General features: G+C 41.5%; 1 protein-coding gene across 2 annotated transcripts in view; it reads left to right on the forward strand.

The window, feature by feature from the left end:
- Positions 1–20,405, forward strand: part of LOC124291925 (phospholipase A-2-activating protein-like) — a 28,680-nt gene that overhangs the window by 363 nt on the left and 7,912 nt on the right. Inside the window, exons 2-8 of one of the 2 annotated variants that reach the window (XM_046728996.1) lie at positions 3,573–3,766; positions 6,468–6,569; positions 6,789–6,908; positions 7,529–7,832; positions 9,744–9,904; positions 12,079–12,236; positions 13,603–13,822. In XM_046728996.1, the coding sequence (XP_046584952.1) occupies positions 3,573–3,766; positions 6,468–6,569; positions 6,789–6,908; positions 7,529–7,832; positions 9,744–9,904; positions 12,079–12,236; positions 13,603–13,822 (1,259 nt within the window). Of the gene's footprint in view, positions 1–3,572; positions 3,767–4,474; positions 4,663–6,467; positions 6,570–6,788; positions 6,909–7,528; positions 7,833–9,743; positions 9,905–12,078; positions 12,237–13,602; positions 13,823–20,405 lie in introns of those variants that run through there. The other variant, XM_046728997.1, reaches the window with a different exon arrangement.

Below are 20,405 nucleotides of genomic sequence, written 5' to 3' on the forward strand. Positions count from 1 at the left end.
AATGTCAAACGGAACCTCGTACTACAGACATTATCCTGTTTGTTGTATTGCATTTCAACTGACATATACACGTCAATCTCTGGTCGTTCCCCAAAGTATTACTTCTTATACACAAACAGATTAGTAATGAAAGTGTTTATGGATGATCAACTTCTTTATTGTGCGGGGCGGTGGGGTAGTCTAGTGGTTAAAGCGTTGGCTCGTCGGGATACGGTGATTTCGTAGACAGAACCAGTTCGTAGACGCGTTGAATTCGTAATTCAGACTGTTTCGTAGACGGTGATTTCGTAGACGTGTATAAATAATTGAATAATAGTATATATTAAGTTTGATTTTTACTTAGAATGTGTATAACGAAGTTGATATGCTTTGTTTTCAGTGATACGAAACTAAGGGCAGCTAAGGACACACGAAAATGTGAATGAATATTTTCCCGTATGCTTTGTTTGCAGTGATACGAAAGTAAGGGCAGCTGAGGACACAAGAAAATGTGATTGAAGAGTGAACGAATATTTTCCCGTATCTTGTCTAGACTTGTTTTACATGTGTTTGTATATGTAGGGTTTGTGTTGTATTTTTTATTTTCAGTGATACGAAAATATTGTTACTGTGTGACTGTGTGTGTAATAAAGATGAAGCGTCGTAAAATGTAAAAAGACAGACAACATTGTTATGGAAGAGTGATAATGTAATATATTTATGATCAACAACAATTTTCACAACAGAATGTATCACAGTAGTAACACAGTATCACAGTATCACAGTCACTCAGTGACCATTGGCTCATGGTTGTGGTCGGGGGGCGGTGGGGTAGCCTAGTGGTTAAAGCGTTGGCTCGTCACGCCGAAGACCCGGGTTCGATTCCCCACATGGGCACAATGTGTTAAGCCCATTTCTGGTGTCCCCCGCCGTGATATTGCTGGAATATTGCTAAAAGCGGCGTAAAACTAAACTCAGTCAGTCAGTCAGTGGTTGTGGTCGGCTGCTCCGCGGGTGAAAGTTTCACCTCTCTGTGAAACCGCGGCAGTGCACCGACCCTCCTTTGGCCGCACAGAGCACCACCAGTACACACAATACGATCTTGACTTCTGTTAAAGAAAGAAACATATTTTAGTATATACATTTTAGTAGTCACATGTGTATACAAACGTCGTTCAAATGTAATCAAATACGTATGACTCATTTCATTATTCATTACCTGGATGGCGTAGGAAAATCCTCTGCTATCAACTAAAAGTGGTTTGCCACGCTTGCTGCCGGTCGGGAGAATATTCCACTCGACTTGAAGCTGATGGTCGTCGGGCAGGGGTTGGGGGTCCGGGTCAGCGATAGAACTAAAATGATGAAATATCAAATTTAAAATTTACATTGAATAATATTAATATGATTAATTATCTAACTGAAATGAAATAATAATGAATAATGAAATTAATAAAACTCACTCCTCGAATACATCATCTGTTGCGATGATGGTGGCGGCAGTGAGGTCGAATGATGAGTCCACGGGCGATGTAGGTGATGTAGGGTTCGGCGACGATGGTGGAGAGAGAGGCAGGGTCGGGGACAGAGGAAGAGTCGGAGAAGGTGAAGACGGCGGGGGTAGTGAACATCTCTTACAGATGAAGTCCATCTGCAGGTGCCGTTTCGTCATCTGTCGGTAGGTTGCGATGTCTATCCCTGTGTCGCAAAGGCGATGCTGCCACTGATCGCAGCTGTCGCACTGGATGGCATGTTGTCTCAGACGCACTTCTTTCACACATACAACGCATAGAGCCATGGTTGATGCAGAATGATTTTTTCTTACCTTCTTGAGGTTTATATACCATGAGTGTGTGTACAGGTAAACTTTGTCGGTGGATTAGACAAAATTAGTCTACTCATCATAATTGCCGACTGGTTTCATTGTTGTGGGAGGATTAACAGGTTTCACTGAGTTGTTGTGAATGTTAATTAGGAAGTGGTGAGTTGTTTTGATTGCGAAATACTCTGTGTGGGAGATGTAAGTGTTTTCTTAATATGTGTTTTCTGCTACTTCTGCTGGTCGATAGTTGAATGTTGAATGACGATACTTACCTAATACATATCTTTTAATTTTACACAACTGAATTTAATATATTAGCGGCCTATGATTTGTCAGAATTTGTCGGACATGGACCACTGTGAAGCATATTTTGTTATTTTATTATTTAAGGATATTTTCACCGCCGATCATACTTACCTGATATATTTTATTTATTTCACAAAATACAAACACTTTTCGTGGATTTTCTTCATCATTGAGGATGAACTTTTCCCATTTTAATAACGTCTACGAATCCACCGCTCAATCCGTCTACGAATCCACCGGATTTCCATGTCTACGAACCGGTTTTGGTTACGAATTCACCTACAGCCGGCTCGTCACGCCGAAGATCCGGGTTCGAATCCCCACATGGGTACAATGAGTGAAGCCCATTTCTGGTGTCCCCCACTGTGATATTGCTGGAATATTGCTAAAAGCGGCGTAAAACCAAACTCAGTCAGTCAGTCTTTATTGTGCAATAGCAATCCCATTACTTACAACCTCTAAAATGCCTCTCAAACAGTACAAACAGACTGCATTGACATGTGCAACAATATATGTAAATATGGTGATAAATATGATCAGGATTGACCAATATTCAGCACTGTTATATACAATGCTTTGGAGACGGATAAACTATATGTGAGGCATGTTGAACATGTTCAAATGGAAGCCAGTATTTTGTGAAATATAATAATAAAACTACTCACTGCGGCTGTTACAGTCTGATAAAACCAAAGGGTTTTTCTCATAGTTCATATTAATCAAGTTAATACCAGGGATTTACCTTGAGTCCTGTATTTGAGGTTCATTTGGACCCGACCCGTGAAGATCCGGGGTAGAATAGGTCTTCAGCAACCCATGTGCTTGCCATAACAAGGCGACTATCTTGTCGTAAGAGGCGACTAACGGGATCGGGTGGTCAGTTTCGCTGACTTGGTTGACAAATGTCATCGGTTCCCAATTGCGCAGATCGATGCTCATGCTGTTGATCACTGGATTGTCTGGTCCAGACTCGATCATTTACAGACCGCCGCCATATAGCTGGAATATTGCTGAGTGCGGCGTAAAACTAAACTCACTCACTCACTCATTTGGACCCATACTCTTAATTTTCAGGCGTCCTGGACTACAAAATGGGGGTCCCAAGCACTTAAATATTATTATTAATACTATTACATGTACTATGTTGTAATAATGTTGTAATTCAGTTACTGTTATTGTTTTGTGTATCATAATCATCACATAAATTAATTGCAAATAATACCATAACTCAGCTGGTAGCAAACTCATTGATAACTTATTGTTACTTGATTGGAATTTTTACAACAAGTATTTGGACTTTTTCTGCGTCCCTGTGGATGCGCTAGTAAATTTAATTGCGTCCATTGTCAATTTTTATGAGTATAGGAGGCAGGAATTTGCGTCCTGTAAATCTCTGATTATTAGTCATGTTAATACAGTACAATACATATATTCATCATATTTTAAGCTGCTATGTTTCTTGCAGACACAATCCCAGTTTTACAGAAGGTCATGTGATGAGTGGCCACAGCAACTTCGTGGCCAGTGTGTGTGTGGTCCCCCCAGATGACACTTACCCCAATGGTCTAATTGTCACCGGCAGCAATGACAATACCATCCTGGCATTCACACTGGAGTCACCACAACCGATCTTCAAGCTTACTGGCCATACAGGCACTGGTTAGTGGACTTCTGTCGAACCATGTACTGATGAATTACTGTTATATAGCAGAGTATTCTGATCTTGTACAACTTAAAGGGTAACTTCCCTAGCATGGCCCCGAGCCCTGTTCACAAGGCGGTCATTGCGCTAAATTGATCGTAACTCCCATACTTTAACATAGACTTACGACTGTCGTAGTGCTAGGATCCCATTGAGTAACGGGTCCCTGTGGGATGTTATTGGTTGAAATGTTTGGTATTGATATATTGACTTTTGTTTACATCGATTAGTACGAAAATATTTCGCTCCATATGTGCAGAGAAACTTTTCCTACCTAGATTTGCGGTCCTTGACTACAAGCACTTAAATATTATTATTATTACTTATACTATTACATGTACTATGTTGTAATAATGTTGTAATTCAGCTACTGTTATTGTTTTGTGTATCATGATCATCACATAAATTAATTGCAAATAATACCATAACTCAGCTGGTAGCAGACTCAGTGATAGCTTATTGTTACTTGATTAGAATATTTCAACAAGTATTTGGACTTTTTCTGCGTCCCTGTGGATGTGCTTGTAAATTTAATTGCGTCCATTGTCAATTTTTATAGGAGGCAGGAAATCGCATCCTGTAAATCTCTGATTATTAATCATGTTAATACAGTACAATACATACATTCATCATATTTTAAGCTGCTATGTTTCTTGCAGACACAATCCCAGTTTTACAGAAGGTCATGTGATGAGTGGCCACAGCAACTTCGTGGCCAGTGTGTGTGTGGTCCCCCCAGATGACACTTACCCCAATGGTTTAATTGTCACCGGCAGCAATGACAATACCATCCTGGCATTCACACTGGAGTCACCACAACCGATCTTCAAGCTTACTGGCCATACAGGCACTGGTTAGTGGACTTCTGTAGAACCATGTACTGATGAATTACTGTTATATAGCAGAGTATTCTGATCTTGTACAACTTAAAGGGTAACTTTCCCTAGCATGGCCCTGAGCCCTGTTCCACAAGACGGTTGTTGCGCTAAATTGATCGTAACTCCCATACTTTAACATAGACTTACGACTGTCGTAGTGCTAGGATCCCATTGAGTAACGGGTCCCTGTGGGATGTTATTGGTTGAAATGTTTGGTATTGATATATTGACTTTTGTTTACATCGATTAGTACGAAAATATTTCGTTCCATATGTGCAGAGAAACTTTTCCTACCTAGATTTGCATCCATTAAACTAAATGGTCAATATGAATTAGGTTAAAGGTCACATGCAATCAAAAATACAAACATAATTAAAACACTATTATCACTTATTCATGACATATAATATGCATTGCTGATTGTGAAAAAACAAAAAAAACAAAATTATAAGCGTACAATCGCAAATCAAAGTGCAATATTTTGTACTTGGGTTTACTACGCTCGAAACGAAGCACCCGGGATACTGAACCCAGTCAGAGCGGGTTGGCAATCACTCAAGTGTAATGAAGTCTTTCATTGGCTGGTTCATTTGCCGATACGCTCAGCTGGCTCTTTATTTATGGCTTATAAGCTCGATAGGTGTTAAGTTCAAGTTGCATCGAGTCAATGATTGAAGGTGTGTATTGGATATTGTCATTAGCAGACAGGCAGGCAGACATATATGTGTCATTAAAACTGACATTGAGTTTTGTCTGTGACAGAGGCTGCTTATCACAATCAACATGTTATTTTATGTAACAAGTAGATTATTTACTTGTTTGTGTACACAACCAAGATTAGACTACTCCTGCTCATGACTTTGTAATCCGGACATGCATCCTGCTTCAAGCTCCGCGAACCTATTCACTGGGCATGCATTAGGAGCGCAGTGCAACATAGCGCGAGTGCAGCATAGCTTGGTTGAAAACCACTTTTCACCTGATTTCTCATCGCGTTATTTTTCAACTTTATTCAATTTTATAAGATGAATTTGTTTCTGTTTTCCATTTTAAGTTGAGAATTTGCAAAGTTGCATTTGACCTTAAATTTATTTATTATTTGAATTGATTTTTCTGCCTTGACATTGTTCATCTTAGCCAAGGTTATGTTCATTTCTGTTGTCCCCGCTGTGATATTACTGGAATATTGCTAAAAGTGGCGTGAAACTCAACTCACTCACTCACAAGGTTATGTTTACAAATGTAAATGTTTCTGAAGAAGTGAATTATTGACTTTGGATGTTAATTGATATGTACATCAATATGGATTGATACAGTATTGACATTAAGAGAAATGTTATACATCCATGTTGTGACAGACGCATCAACATTCTTTAGTAGAGATGACATCTATTTTTGTATCTGCCTATTACCTCTGTATCATGATATAAATATGAATAAAATATGAAGAGTGTTTTGCCATTGAGGGGGATATAGATGACTTTGTCTTCTTGCATGTTATTATTTCGTGTTTAAAAGGTTGTATTGTCTTTGAAAATTTAGACAGTATTTACAGTCACCTGTTTTGAATATAATACATGATTAAGATATTGAACAACTCGAAATATTAGCCTCTGAGTTGAAGAATACATTTCCATTTCTTACAAATTTGATGTTGAAATAACATATCGGGTATCCAGGTAGGGTACGGTAATAAGGGGTGGGGTACCTGGGTAGAAAATGTTGATTCGTCCCAGCCCCACCTGAATCCCTGTATACTTAACCAAACCCTTCTTTGCAGTGTGTGCTGTTGCCTCAGGAAAGTTTGGCTTCCTTCTCAGCGGTTCCTGGGACAAAACTGCCAAAGTCTGGCTCAAGCAGAAATGTGTGATGACTCTAGAAGGTGAGCACTCGGTTCACCAGTTAGAGTTTGTAATAATCTGCCATTACCACATCATGTTGGGATTGATTGTGTATATTGTACAATTCAACATTATCAACTGGTGGAAAAACTGAAGATTTGAAATTGTGATTAGGCGGTTTTCTAATGCTTGTGTTTCTTGGTTATCTTAGATTAAATGTTTGTCCACAATTGTGAGTGACGAAGTGTATCTATGTGCAGGCCACGAGGCAGCAGTGTGGGCAGTGGCGGTTATTTCGGAACATGGTATGATGCTGACTGGCTCTGCGGACAAGTCCATTAAACTCTGGAAGGCAGGGAAATGTGAAAACACTTTCCATGGTGTGTATGTTACTGTCATTTCATTTGTTGTTGTCATGGTAATCATGGTTAGCTTTACCGAAGCTGGGAGATTAGGATGGGCTTTGTTATACAGGTATTTGTTATAAATTAGGAAATAGCAAGGTTTACAATATGTTATGTTTGGGATTAAATTTTCTCAGTAAAGTACAGATTGTAGCACTTTAGAATGTGTTACATTTGACAACTTTTGAAATTGAATTTAGCATTCATGTTCATGTTTGACAGATTTGTAATGATTATCTCCCCTTAATCTCTCAATCCTGCTTGGTATGTTTACAGAACCCTAACATCTGCATATGGTGTAAATGTCACTTCAGATATTTATTGTGGGGAGATAAATGGCATGAATTATATAGCCTGTATATTCATACAGCACATATGATTTGTCCCATATGGTCATTGCAGCCAGTACATTCAAAATACACAAGCTCAGAGTCAGAATATACGAGCTTAAATTAAAATTACCATTGCAGAGAGTTGGCAGATAGCTAAAGATAGTCTACAGTTGAAACTATAGAGTGATGTCATAACTGTGTTTAAACTTTCAAATCTATTTGTGTTAGTTATATTATCAACGGAACACGCTTTATTGTCTGCAGGTCATGAAGACTGTGTTCGAGGTTTAACTGTTATGAACGGTGGTGAATTTCTGTCCTGCTCTAATGATGCAACAGTCAAGCGATGGCTGCTGACTGGCGACTGTGTCTGCACCTACTACGGCCATGCCAACTATGTGTACAGTGTTGCTCTGTTTCCCAACGGCCAGGACTTTGTGACCAGTAGCGAGGACCGCACAGTGAAGGTGTGGCGGGGCCCAGAGAGTGCCCAGACCATTCCTCACCCTACACAGTCTGTGTGGACAGTGTGCACGCTACCCAATGGGGACATTGTCACAGGAGCAAGGTATTTTGGTTTTTGTTAAGTCTGAAAGTTTTGAAAGTCTGCAGTGACTAGAAGTCAAAAGTTTGCTAAAGTTGCTGGCAAATTTCCAATTTCTAAATGCGCCAGGTCAGGAGGATATGTCATCTCCTCATAAGTCTTGTTTAAAAACTAACAGCATTTTTCTTTCATTCACTCAACCTGGCATGTAGGCAGTGATGCAGCTATACACTTTGTCCAGGCAATCAGCTGAAAATGTTTATCTGTAGAGAGTGTACATATGTTTATACAAGATTGGAACTTTAGTAGCAAACTAATATTTAGTTCTTGAGGTCACCATTTCGTTGCCTGTCACAATAATTTCTATGTTGTCTTAAAGCTTTTTCATGCTGCTTTATCATGTTGTTATGTTTATTAACCCTAACTCCACCAAGGACATGTTGAACAAAGGTAGCCAATGCCAATGATTCAAAAGTCAGGCATAATTCTGATAAGGGAATGTTCATAATTTATGGCCAGGAGGGATGATGAATTTATGGGTGGGGTGGGAAGTCACCTTTTGTTCTGTAAAGGTAGGGGTGGGGGTCATCAATTTTGTAACACATGTATTGGAGGGGGGTGTCATTGATTTTGTACAAGAAATGCAAGGGAGGGTAGGGTCACTTTGTACATGTTTTTTTTATTTTTTTTATTTATTTGTTATGTTATCGGGGCGGTGGGGTAGCCTAGTCGTCAAAGCTTAGGCTCATCACGCCAAAGACCTGGATTTTCGAATCCCCACATGGGTACAATGTGTGAAGCCCATTTCTGGTGTCCCCCGCCGTGATGTTGCTGGAATATTGCTAAAAGTGGCGTAAAACCGAACATTTTTTTATTTTTCTATTTTTTATTTTTTATTGGGTGTGTGTTTCCATTCACATTGTTCATGCTTCTCCATAAAAATCATCATAACCCCCTAACCATAAACTATGAACAGTCCCAAAGTAACCAAACTCCATGTCCAAATGGTACCAGATCAGAGGGTATATCATTTCCTGATGATGCTTGCTGGACATATTAAGGCTCTTTTCAATATCCATGTGGAGCCATGGATGTCTAAGGTGGGTATAGGGTTGCAGTTCACTGTGTGGAGTTACGCCTTGAGCCATGTTCGGCCAGAAACCTTTCTTCCTGAGCCTTGGTTATGATTCTAGGTTTCTCTTCATTCCAGTGGGTTTCTCCAAGGTGGTATGTGTCTTATGGCCTGTATCACTACAGGCTTGTCTCCCATATCTAGCTGCTGTGCTTGATACAACTGTACTTACTCACTCTATACCCTAGATTTTGCTCCATGTTATAAACCAGATGCTCAGGGGTGGAAATAACTTTAAAATTGCTAGTGTACTCCGGAACAGTGGCACATGTAAAATCACTTGCCCTGATAATTTTTCCACTATACCGGCCGTATTCTTGTTGATTTTTAAAATAAACAACATAAATAACATTGGAAAGTCAACTGGACACCGGTACAGTGTGATATTCAAATTTGCTTGCCCGACAGAAAAAAACACTGGACTCGGACGTCGGGCAATGGGTTATTTCCACCCCTGATGCTATAAATCAAATGATTCACACAGTACTAATCCAGACTGTAATACCCACCCAGTAATCTATTCCTTGTTTTAAAAGGCAACTTTGTACATTGTTTGATCGGGCTCATTTATTTGTTTGACACGGCACAATGTTCATAATGTGAACAGGTGGTCTGTCAGGCGAGACCATGAAATATGAAAGCCATGAACATTTGCAGTGTTTCAGTAGTTTGATTGCTTCTTACATCCCTGTCAGCCTGATTCCAAATCACATGGCTGTATTGTGCTGTAAACAAACCACATTGCAGACTGTAACTAAATGTTAACTGTAACTAGCTGTGACATCCTGTTTCTTTCTGTGTAGTGATGGAATCATACGAGTGTTCACATCAGCACCAGAGCGAATGGCATCAGCTGAGGAACTGCAAGCTTATGAGGAGCAGGTATCAGCATCCACAGTTCCAGCACAGGTGGGCGACATCAAGACAGAAGACATACCTGGTCCTGAAGTTCTAATTAATCCAGGTAAAACACCTGTTTGATGTTATAACACTATACAATTTAAAGAAAGAACAAAAGCAAATACCAGACTTCTGCAATGTCCATGTTGTGTCCTGTGTAACCCTTGAAGGCATGTCCCTAGTATGGTGATCTACCTTCAGTTGTTGGCAATCTGTAGCCCATTTTTACATTGTATTGTCTTCTTTAATTGAAATGTTTTAGCTTTGTTCGCTAGTTTTATATTCATATCTGTGATTATCTAGTATTTTTACTGTCCTTCGTTGGCAGGTTTTGTAATATCTATATTATTATTATATATATCTTCTATTTCAATGTCAAATGTTCTAGTCACGATATGGCTGAAATATTGCCGATGTGACGTTAAATAATAACTCACTCACTCACTCACTGGAAGGCATGAGTATGAGGTCTGTCATTAATGTTCTCTACCCCAATATATGTAATAAGATCTTGTGCAGAAACATTCATCAAGTAAACTTTCTGTGTTGACAACAGATCTTTGAAGTCAAGTGGATAGAACATGACTTTTACCTCAAACTTTTTGATCTATTTCAGTCTTGCCAATAATTGTTACCCTAGTTACAGCACAGTTATGTCTCACTGTGACGAACCGCCTCCGTGATGTAGTGGTTAGAGCGTCTGCCCGAGAGCGGAAGGTCGCACGGGTTCGATCCCCGACCGCGTCATACCAAAAGACGTTAAAATATGGTACTTGTTGGTCCCTGCCTGGCGATCGGCATTATTGGGTACAACAAGGACTGGTCGGCTTGGAGTCAGTATAATGTGTCTGAGTGGGGTATTCATGCTTCACTGCAGCATGGTATCTCAGTGGGCTAGCACTATTAAACCAGCTGCAGTCTGGGCTAGTACAAGCAGCCGCACATACACATACACATGCATGCACGTCGTCATATGAGCGAAATATTCTCAAGCACGACGTTAAACCCAATTTCATCTCACCTCACTGTGACCATTCTTATCTGTTACATTGTTTAGACTCTGTCATAAAGAATAGGTCCTTTTGATTATAGGCACATACTCAGTAAACATTGGATTACTTCGATTAATCTAAGGTTTCATTACTTATATATCTAAATTCAAATTATTTGTTCTGTGACACTATGCCAACTCTCATGGGCCTCCTCAGTGGTGTAGTGGTTAGAGCGTCTGCCCAGAGAGCAGAAGGTGTTGGGTTTGATCCCCAGTTGCGTCATACCAAAAGACGTTAAAATATGGTTAACTGCGGCATAGTATTTCAGTGAGCTAGCACTATAAAACCAGCTGAAGTTTGGACTAGTACAAGCAGCCACACATACACACGCATGCAAATCGTCATATGAGCAAAGTGTGACATTAAACCCCATTTCACCTCACCTCACGTCTTGGGCCTCCCAATAGTTTCAGCTGTGTGGTCAAGTGGACAGAGCATCTACCTGGAGAGGTGAACGCATGTCCATCCCAGTGCATCATACCAAAAAACGTTAAAAGATGGTAGTCATTTCCCTGCTTGACCCTCAGCATAAAGGGGATAGAACAAGCACTGGCCAGCTTGTAGTCCATGAGCTTTGTCTGAAAGAGGTATTGTATTTCTGCGGCACAGAATTTCAGTGGATTAGCTCTGTGGAAAGGGCAATATGTTGTGTCTTTTCTTCTTGTTGTTGTTTATGCAGGTAAAGGTTAAATCCTGACCCTTTGTCCATCAGTAGTATCATCCTCCATCCCCCTGTAGACAGATGACCTCATTATTCATATTCCCTTCAATGACAACAATCTTCTAAACCAGTTTTAATATGGCTCTAACACTGGCCATGTCATAATATTCCAAACAGAAAACCCTACTTCTGCTGGAAAACCAACGGCACCATCAACTAATTCACTAAATCTGGAGTAGGTATTCAGCGTAGGAACTTATGCTTGTTATATGCAACTAAATGGATCTGGTGGCCAATAACTTGGTTGATTTCATTTCTCTCAGTGTCTGCTGGCTTCAAATCAATCTCCAAATATCATTAGTGTATGTTATAATATGTGTGTTATGATCGCTATTGCTTTAATCAATTTGTGCAAATGGACAATGTTCTAACCTTGATTGTCAACAGACTGCCAGTACAATGGCGGGAAATGAACTGACAAACAAATCAGAACAAAGAAACACCATGGTTTTTATATGTTTCCAGGGCGCAAGGACGGGCAGCAGAAGATGGTGCGGCAGGGTGACAAGATCGAGCTGTACCAGTGGGATGCAGCCAAGGCCAGCTGGACCAAGATTGGGGACGTTGTTGGCTCGAGTGGGGGGTCACAACAAACTTCAGGGAAGACGCTCTACGAAGGCAAGGTAGGGCAAGATGGATGACATTTTCTTTAGCTTCTGATCAGAGAAATAAATATATGATCTTCATCGAAGACAGGGCTTGGTTTAAGGAACTGACATCAAAACCTGAATGCACCCGACCACATGAAATCAGGTTGCTCTCATATAACTTACCTATTTAGTACATGTTGGTTGCAGTATTTCCTATACTTGCTGCAGATGTAATTTTGGAAATATTATCCCGGTATCAACATTATTGGTGGTGCTTATGGCCAAATCTATAACTACTGTCACTGCATGATATATTCTATCAATAGTTTTTATTGGTTTTGTTTCTTCAGTTTGTTTGCCATGATTGACATCTCAGGCTGTGTATTGGTAATATATCATATCACAATTTATTGTGATTCAGGTACCCATATTGCAATATATATTGCGTATTGTAATATATATTGGGAGCTAAAGTGTGTGACACTGTTTGTACGTGCTGATCTTGTTTAATATTATTGATTGTAATACATATTGTGAGATAGGCATACTGCCGGATACCGGCATTTTAAGAAATACCATGCTGTCCTCTTGTTTTCCTATTAAACATGGGGCGGTGGGGTAGCCCAATGGTTAAAGCTTTGGCTCGTCACTACCAAAGACCCGGGTTCGAATCCCCACATGGGTACAATGTGTGAAGCCCATTTCTGGTGTCCTCGGCCGTGATGTTGCTGGAATATTGCTAGAAGCGGCGTCAAAACCGAACTCAGTCAGTCAGTCCTATTAAACATGAAATACCAAGTACCAGGTTAAACATAATCATCATCTGCTAGTCTAAGTCTAACTCTTAACTGTAGTGTTACTGAGGACTTTCATGTGGTATGGCAAAGTGAGTGTACTGAGTTTCAGATCATTGTTGTGAAGACAGTTTGCTTTGTACATGAGTCACAAATTTGTAATATTTGGACAGGACATCTTTATTAACAGTAGCACAATGCATAACTTCTTTGAGTGGCATTTTATAGGTTTGAAAGTACCATATTGACAAACTTATGGATAAAAGAAGTTGTTATTCATAGTAAAGTTTGTCAATATAACACAGTGCATGTTTTATAGTCAAACTGAGCCGTCTATCACAGAGCTGTTGATGAGTGGATCATTTTTCTAGTTCAGTCTTTTATGGTTGTTTTGTTATTATTTTGTAACTTGTTTCCAAGATTGGCCTAACTAATTGCCTTTGTTTGCTGATTATGATCTTTGGTCTATGAAGACAATACCTGTGATGATGTACAGAACTATATGCAGATGTGTGCCAGTCTTTGCCGTCCTCTCACATTTATTGGTCATGTTGTGATGTGACTGATCAAGCCGTCATTCAACCCATCCCACTCACTGCTTGTAGGAATATGACTATGTGTTCAGCGTGGACATCCAGGAAGGAATGCCACCTCTCAAACTGCCATACAACATCACGGAAGACCCATGGTTTGCCGCACAGAGATTCCTGGAAAAACATGAACTCAGTCAAATGTTCCTCGACCAGGTAGCCAAGTTCATCACAGACAACACTAAAGGAGTGACCCTGGGTACAGAGAATCCATCATACTCTGACCCATTCACCGGTCAGTAGACAGCCATGGCCTCATCCATTTCCATATCTTCACTCTGTAGAATATGTGTTGTCGTGCCCACAGGGTGTGGGATTTTTCTCCTGAACCCAAGGGAATAAATTAAAATACCATATACCGGGAAATTTTCAAGGTACTAAAATTTCGAGGTTTGACACCTCCAGAGCTTTATATATTCCTCCTTGGGGTACTTATAAGCAGTTAAATGTCAATTTAAAATCCCTACGACAGTTGTAACAATATTTGAATAAAAATATTTACAAAACATTTTGTCTTGTGAGACCACCCTTACAGGGCCCTCCTGCCCCCTACAGCCAAGAGCAGGTAACTCTAGACCGTAACCTCACACCTCACTTTCCATGCTGTCGTTTTACTTTTAAGACGTGGGTCCACTTCCAAGAAGTTTTTAATTTCCCAACACGAATATGAGTGTCTCAGAAACGGCTACTGTATGTATGATTCTCTTTTTTCCCTGCATGGGCAATTTGGAGACTTGTTCTGAACATTTTCATTCATCTTTTCTAGTTGTAACTTGGTACCTGTCGCGGTCGGCTCGCCGAGTGTGTGTCAAGATGGCGGACAGGTCCCTTCGCTAGCCTCACTGTTCATTGGCTTCCCATGTGGTTTTTCAATGTTAAGTGTGGTTATAGTAAATTTTATTTATATGTTGTTACATGTAGGGGCGTTATTTCCACTGCTAGCATTTTCTATCTTACGCTAAAAGTCGTAATTGTTAGTTATGTTGCAGTGCATATTACTTGTTTTTGTCAACTTCATGCTACATTGTTGCATTAGTTGTGTCGCCCATGCATGTTTTTTCATATATTTATGTATGTATGGGGTAGGTTACTGCACAGGTTTTTTACTTGTTGCAGTTTAAATCCTGTACTTCGTGCCTCGCTGCCATTCCCGCGAGGGATACGCACGAGGTGTGTCTGAGGTGTCTAATGGAGACTGATCATGACGAAACGGGTTGTCCGCCGTATGCGATTTTCACGACTAAAACTATTAAGTCCAGACGGGTGGACAAGCTGTTCTACAGCAACCTGCTTCGGACGGGGGTGATATCTGGGCTCAGGATCCCCCGTCCAAACGTTCACACAGTAAAAAACGTGGGTCTTCGGGAGCTTCCTCCCATACGGAACCGGCTCCCAAACGGGCTAAAGTTACCCAAGGAGGCTTCATCTGCTAAGTCTGTAGATTCTCCTTCTGTATCTCAACCTGCCCATGTACCTGTTTCCAACACACCCCCTGTTGCATCGGCATCCGTTGTCACTTTTGACTGATTAACTACTCTTTTTCAGGAGCAGATGTCGTCTGTGAAATCCCTGATTGATACGGCGTTGTCTGGGTTCCGTAAGGAGCTCAGCGCGCCAGTCGTCGGGGGTGGATTGGACGCATCTGGGGGGGTTGGCTGCGGCCCGAGCATCGGCTCGGAGAACGCGCCACCCCCTGGGCAGCTTGATCCTGGCTTAGGCCGTGGTGATAGCGTGCACTCGGCGCCTTGTGGCGACCTAGCTTCGCGCTCAGGTCCGTCACAGGTGCCTGGCACCGGCGATGCAGGGTTACCCCTGCCTTCACCTGGTGCCCTGACTGGCGGTCGCCTCGGCGCCTGGCAGTCAGTCTGGGCTGCCCGGGAAACCTGTCTCGGCAGGTTCCTCTCGGGCGCCTCGGCGACCTGGCATGGGTTCCACCCAGCAGGGCGACTCATTCCCTCGGGCGTCTCTCGACCTTTTGAGTCCTTCATGTTCAGCCTCTGGTGTATCCTCTGCGGTCTCTCAGGAGTATGAGAGTATGGCGGCCGAGGATTGTACCGAGATTGATATGGAGGAGGATGAAGGGAGGGAGGAGTCGGAGGTTGGAGTTTCGTACTCCTTTGGCTCGTCCCTGCGACAGGTTCGGGATAAGATCGCCGAAGTCCTGCCTCAGGTGGCTGTTCCCATACAGGCGCCCGATCCCGCTGAGTTTCCCGCTCCCAGGGGAGGCTTTTGCGCCTAGCCGGGTCGCCGAGGCACGCCTCCACATTTTGCCATCACTGGTGAGTGAGATGGTCAATCCTCTCTTGACTGGTGCCCGCACACGGTTTGATTTGCCCGACATCGGCAAGCGGTACCAGTTTGGAGAGGAGGCGCTGTTCGAGCCACCAGTGGTGGACGAGTAAGTCTTCGCTTCCGTCACTCTAGGGGGATCGTCCTTGTCTTCCCTGGCCTCGGCCAGGCAGGGCAGGCGCCTCCCAGCTTTTCCTAACAATGCGCCTGCATATCGGTCCTTCGAGGAGTGCTACCTGTGCGCAGCCCAGCAATTAAAAGTGGCCGTCCACTCAGCCTACCTGTATGCTCTGCAGGGACAGCTAGTGGATCAGAGCGCTTGTGGCGCCGATTCGTCGGCGCCAGTGCTCGCACGTCAGGTAACAGGTGTCCACTCTCATCTGGCTCGGGACAGCACTCGGTGCTGTGCCAGCCAGATGATGGGTGCCGTTATGGGCTTGCGCCGGCTTTGGTTATCCGTGGTGCGTTATTCGCCGGCCACGCAACAGGCGCTCCTGTCTTTGCCTTACACAATGGGGTCCTCCCTGTTCCCTGGGGCATTGCAGGTTGTACGGGAGGCCGCGGAGGCCGTGTCTACCTTCAAAGACTCTAAGCCTTTGTTGGAGCAGCCCTCCGTTTCTCGCCAACGGCCTTCCCAGCTTACTACCACTTATCCTTCCTTATCCACTCCCGTGCCGACTTCCCGAGAGAAGGCGGACGTACTCCGTGCCGAAGTTCAGTCCTTACTGGACAAGGCAGCCATCGAGGTGGTTCCTGTGGGTCAGCAAGGAGAGGGCTTTTACTCCACCTACTTCCTAGTGACCAAGAAGGACGGAGGGTTCAGACCCATTCTGAATCTCAGAGGGCTGAACAAGTTACTGGAGGTACCACTCATGTCAGTGATCTCCTCCGTCGAGACAGGGGATTGGCTTACATCAATCGATCTCAAAGATGCATACCTCCATGTTCCAATGCACCCCGAGTTCAAGAAGTACCTCCGGTTCTCCTTCGACGGGACGTGCTACCAGTTTCGTGTGCTCCCCTTCGGCATCTCTACGGCGCCAAGGGTGTTCACCAAACTTATGCTAATCCCAGCTCAGTTAGCCAGGTCTCAGGGCAGGTGTAGTTACCCGTACCTGGAAGATTGGCTTCTCAGGGCCTTAGGTCCTCAGTTAAACAGAGCCTCCACACTGTGGGTAATGGATTCTCTGGTGTCACTGGGCTGGATTATCAACCTCAAGAAATCAGACCTCGTTCTGACGCAGGATCTGATATTCTTAGGGGCAAGATTCAACACGAAGCTAGGGATTGTTTCCCTTGCTCCGGACCGTATCGTCAAAGTCCAGAGGACTGAGTTACAGTTCCTCCAGTCGCCCCATGCGTCGGCCCGAACATGGCTTCGGTTGCTACCTTTTCGACCAGACCTCCTATCCCAGAAGGGAGCGCCCCACCCGAATCCCAGGATTCAGTGGGTGGCTTGGCCGCTGTCAGGGATCGCCTCTGTGCGAGCGGAATTCCTGCACCAGTTGCAGACACAATTCTGGCTTCGCGGTCTTGAGAACTTGAGTCCCATCTGTCTGGAACACTCATATAGTGCTACGCACTCACATGTGCACACTTGTGCACCTGGAGCATCTTCTCTTGTGAATACTTCCAGCTATGTAAATGATATGCACCTCAGTGTAAATACATGCACTGTTCACTGTGTTACTCCTTTGACTGTCACTAATTGTGTTATGTTTCCTTGTGTGAACACTAGTGAGTGTAAAAGTATGTCTAATGTTGATACACATAGTAATATACACTGTATGTATAATGATCACCATTCAAGTACCCATCACAACACCATAATAAGTGATGATAGTCATGCTATCCCTCCGCCTAAGAACATGTATAGATCAACTTCTTATGTGAATGATACAAGTGTTGAACATACAATGCCTAATAATGTTGATGCTAACACTGTTAGCAACACATCCATTACCCCTGAAAATCCATGTCTCTCAGATAAAAACATTTGTGTATATGAATCCTCAACCCATATGATTGATTCTAGTAAAATTGATGCTGCATATAACAATGAAGATGCTAGCTATGATCACAACACTTTGACAAATGATGTAAATGATGAATCTGTAATGAACATAAACACTATTGATGTGTCAGAATTATCATCAGAAACTATGATACATGATTATGATAATAATTCCACTAGCCAGACTGATGAACTCCACACCAGCACAACTTCCCTTAAGTCAGTTCACACCGCTGAAGCTGGAGAATATAGTATACCCCAGACACAACCTACATCTATTAACCAGTTTAGTAATGAAACTGCAACTAATGATGATTCATCAAGTTCTGCCAGTAAACTAAAAATTAATTAATCTAAATGTATGTGGGCTAAGAAGAAAACTGCAGTATTCTGAATTCACGTCTCTATTAAACAGTGCTGATATAATTGGCCTACAAGAAATAAAAACGATTCGCTTGATGAGCTAGAAATTGAAGGCTACAAATTATATCTTCACCATAGACCAGGCTTCCGTAGGAAGTCTGGTGGTATTGGGTTAGCAGTAAGAAACACCTTTTCTGACTATATCTCATTATATAACCATGAATGTGAATATGTTATCTGGTATAGAATATCTAAAGAATTGCTTAATGTTGATAATGATCTTTATCTAGGTAATGTGTATTTACCACCAGATAGTTCTAGATATGCAAAAGATGATATGTTTCCCCTTGTAGAACAATCTATTTTACAAATGCTTGCTAAGAGTGATTACATTTTACTTATGGGTGATTTCAATGCTAGGACTAGACTATTGAAAGAGTATTGCACTGTTGACAAGCATATAATTGAAGAACTTGATATTGATATTGAAACTATGACAGATATTTTTGAACCTGAAAATATTCTTTATGCCTCTTCTCTCCCTATAACAAAAGCTAACCAAGATTTAGGAAAGGTTAATGCTTCAGGACTTAAGCTCATAGAGCTTTGTAAAACCACTAATATGTTTATATGCAATGGGAGACTAGACAAAGATAAGGATAAAGGTAAAGTGACATGTAATGACTCAAGTTTAATTGACTATGTTTTATCCTCGCCACAATGTCTTCCATGTTTTGGTGATTTTGATGTTATTGATTTTGCACCTTTGTATTCAGATGTTCACTCTCCCATCACTTTCTCATTAAATATAGGATTAAACTCTAACTCAAAACCACCTGAGAATAGGCGGGATAATGTAACAAACAATTCACCAAAAGAAACTTCTACAAAACCAAAGCGGTATGACATAAATGAGGCAAAAACATTTGTAAATAATATTAACAAAAAGTCTGTCCTGGAATTAACCCATTTATTGCAATCAACATCAAGTCACAACGACTCCAGCACATGCAGTCAATGACTTTGCCTCTGGGGTAGCGCACCTTCTGGCTGACGAGCTCGTGCAACATTTGGTGTGAGACGCCTCCACCAGTGTCGAAACGAGATTGCAATGATAAGCCTTGGTTTGGAAAAAGAATGTCGAGAAAACGCAAATGCTTTCAAAAATCAAAACGTTGGTATTTTAAGGTTAGACGAATTCTAATACGGCTGAATAGCGCCGATGTTCAAAAGAATATAAGAAATGTCTGAATAAACATATAAACAAGTATAAAAATGAATTCTCTCACTTGGTCAGAAAAAAACTAAATCATTCCCCTAAAGAATTCTGGAAAATACTAACAAAAAGTAACAAATATGATAATTCTGAAATACCAGACATAAAAGAATTTTTTGAACATTTCAAGCATATCAACAGTAAACAGACTACTCCTGATTGTGAAATAGATCAAGAAATGAAAGATTATGATGATCACATTTTAAATGATGATATTACCTTGATAGAAGTGACACATGCTATCAAAAAGCTAAAACGAAATAAATCTTCTGGTATTGATGGCATTGAAAATGACTATCTTATTGATTCCTCTGATCTACTTGGTCCTTTGTTTGTTGATTATTTCAATTTGATATTCTCCACAGGAATAATGCCTGAAGCATGGTTGACTTGCACTATCAGACCTATATACAAAGGTAAAGGCCAGAAATCAGACCCCAATGCCTATAGACCAATCACTATTTTAAGCTGCTTTGGAAAGCTTTTCACTAGTATATTGAACAACAGACTGAACATTTTCTTGGGAACAAACAATATTTTAACCCCTGCGCAGGCAGGTTTTAGGAAAGAACATTCCTCAAACGACAACATATTTGTTTTGAACATGCTTACTCAGATTTTAAAGACCTGTAAAAGAAAGTTATATTGTGCGTTCATTGATTTTTCTTAAGCTTTTGATAATGTATGGAGGATTGGACTTTGGCATAAAACAGTTAACAATGGAATTACGGGTAAATTTTTTACGCTTATACAAAACATGTATGCAAATATCAAATCTTGTGTATGTTCAAATGATAAGTTCTCAGATTATTTTCAATGTTATTCGGGCGTCCGCCAAGGTGAAAATCTTTCGCCTCTTTTATTTTGTTTATTCAT

Source organism: Haliotis rubra, unplaced genomic scaffold (assembly GCF_003918875.1).
Source record: "Haliotis rubra isolate DU_JTF1 unplaced genomic scaffold, ASM391887v1 Scf502, whole genome shotgun sequence".
NCBI lineage: Eukaryota > Metazoa > Mollusca > Gastropoda > Lepetellida > Haliotidae > Haliotis > Haliotis rubra.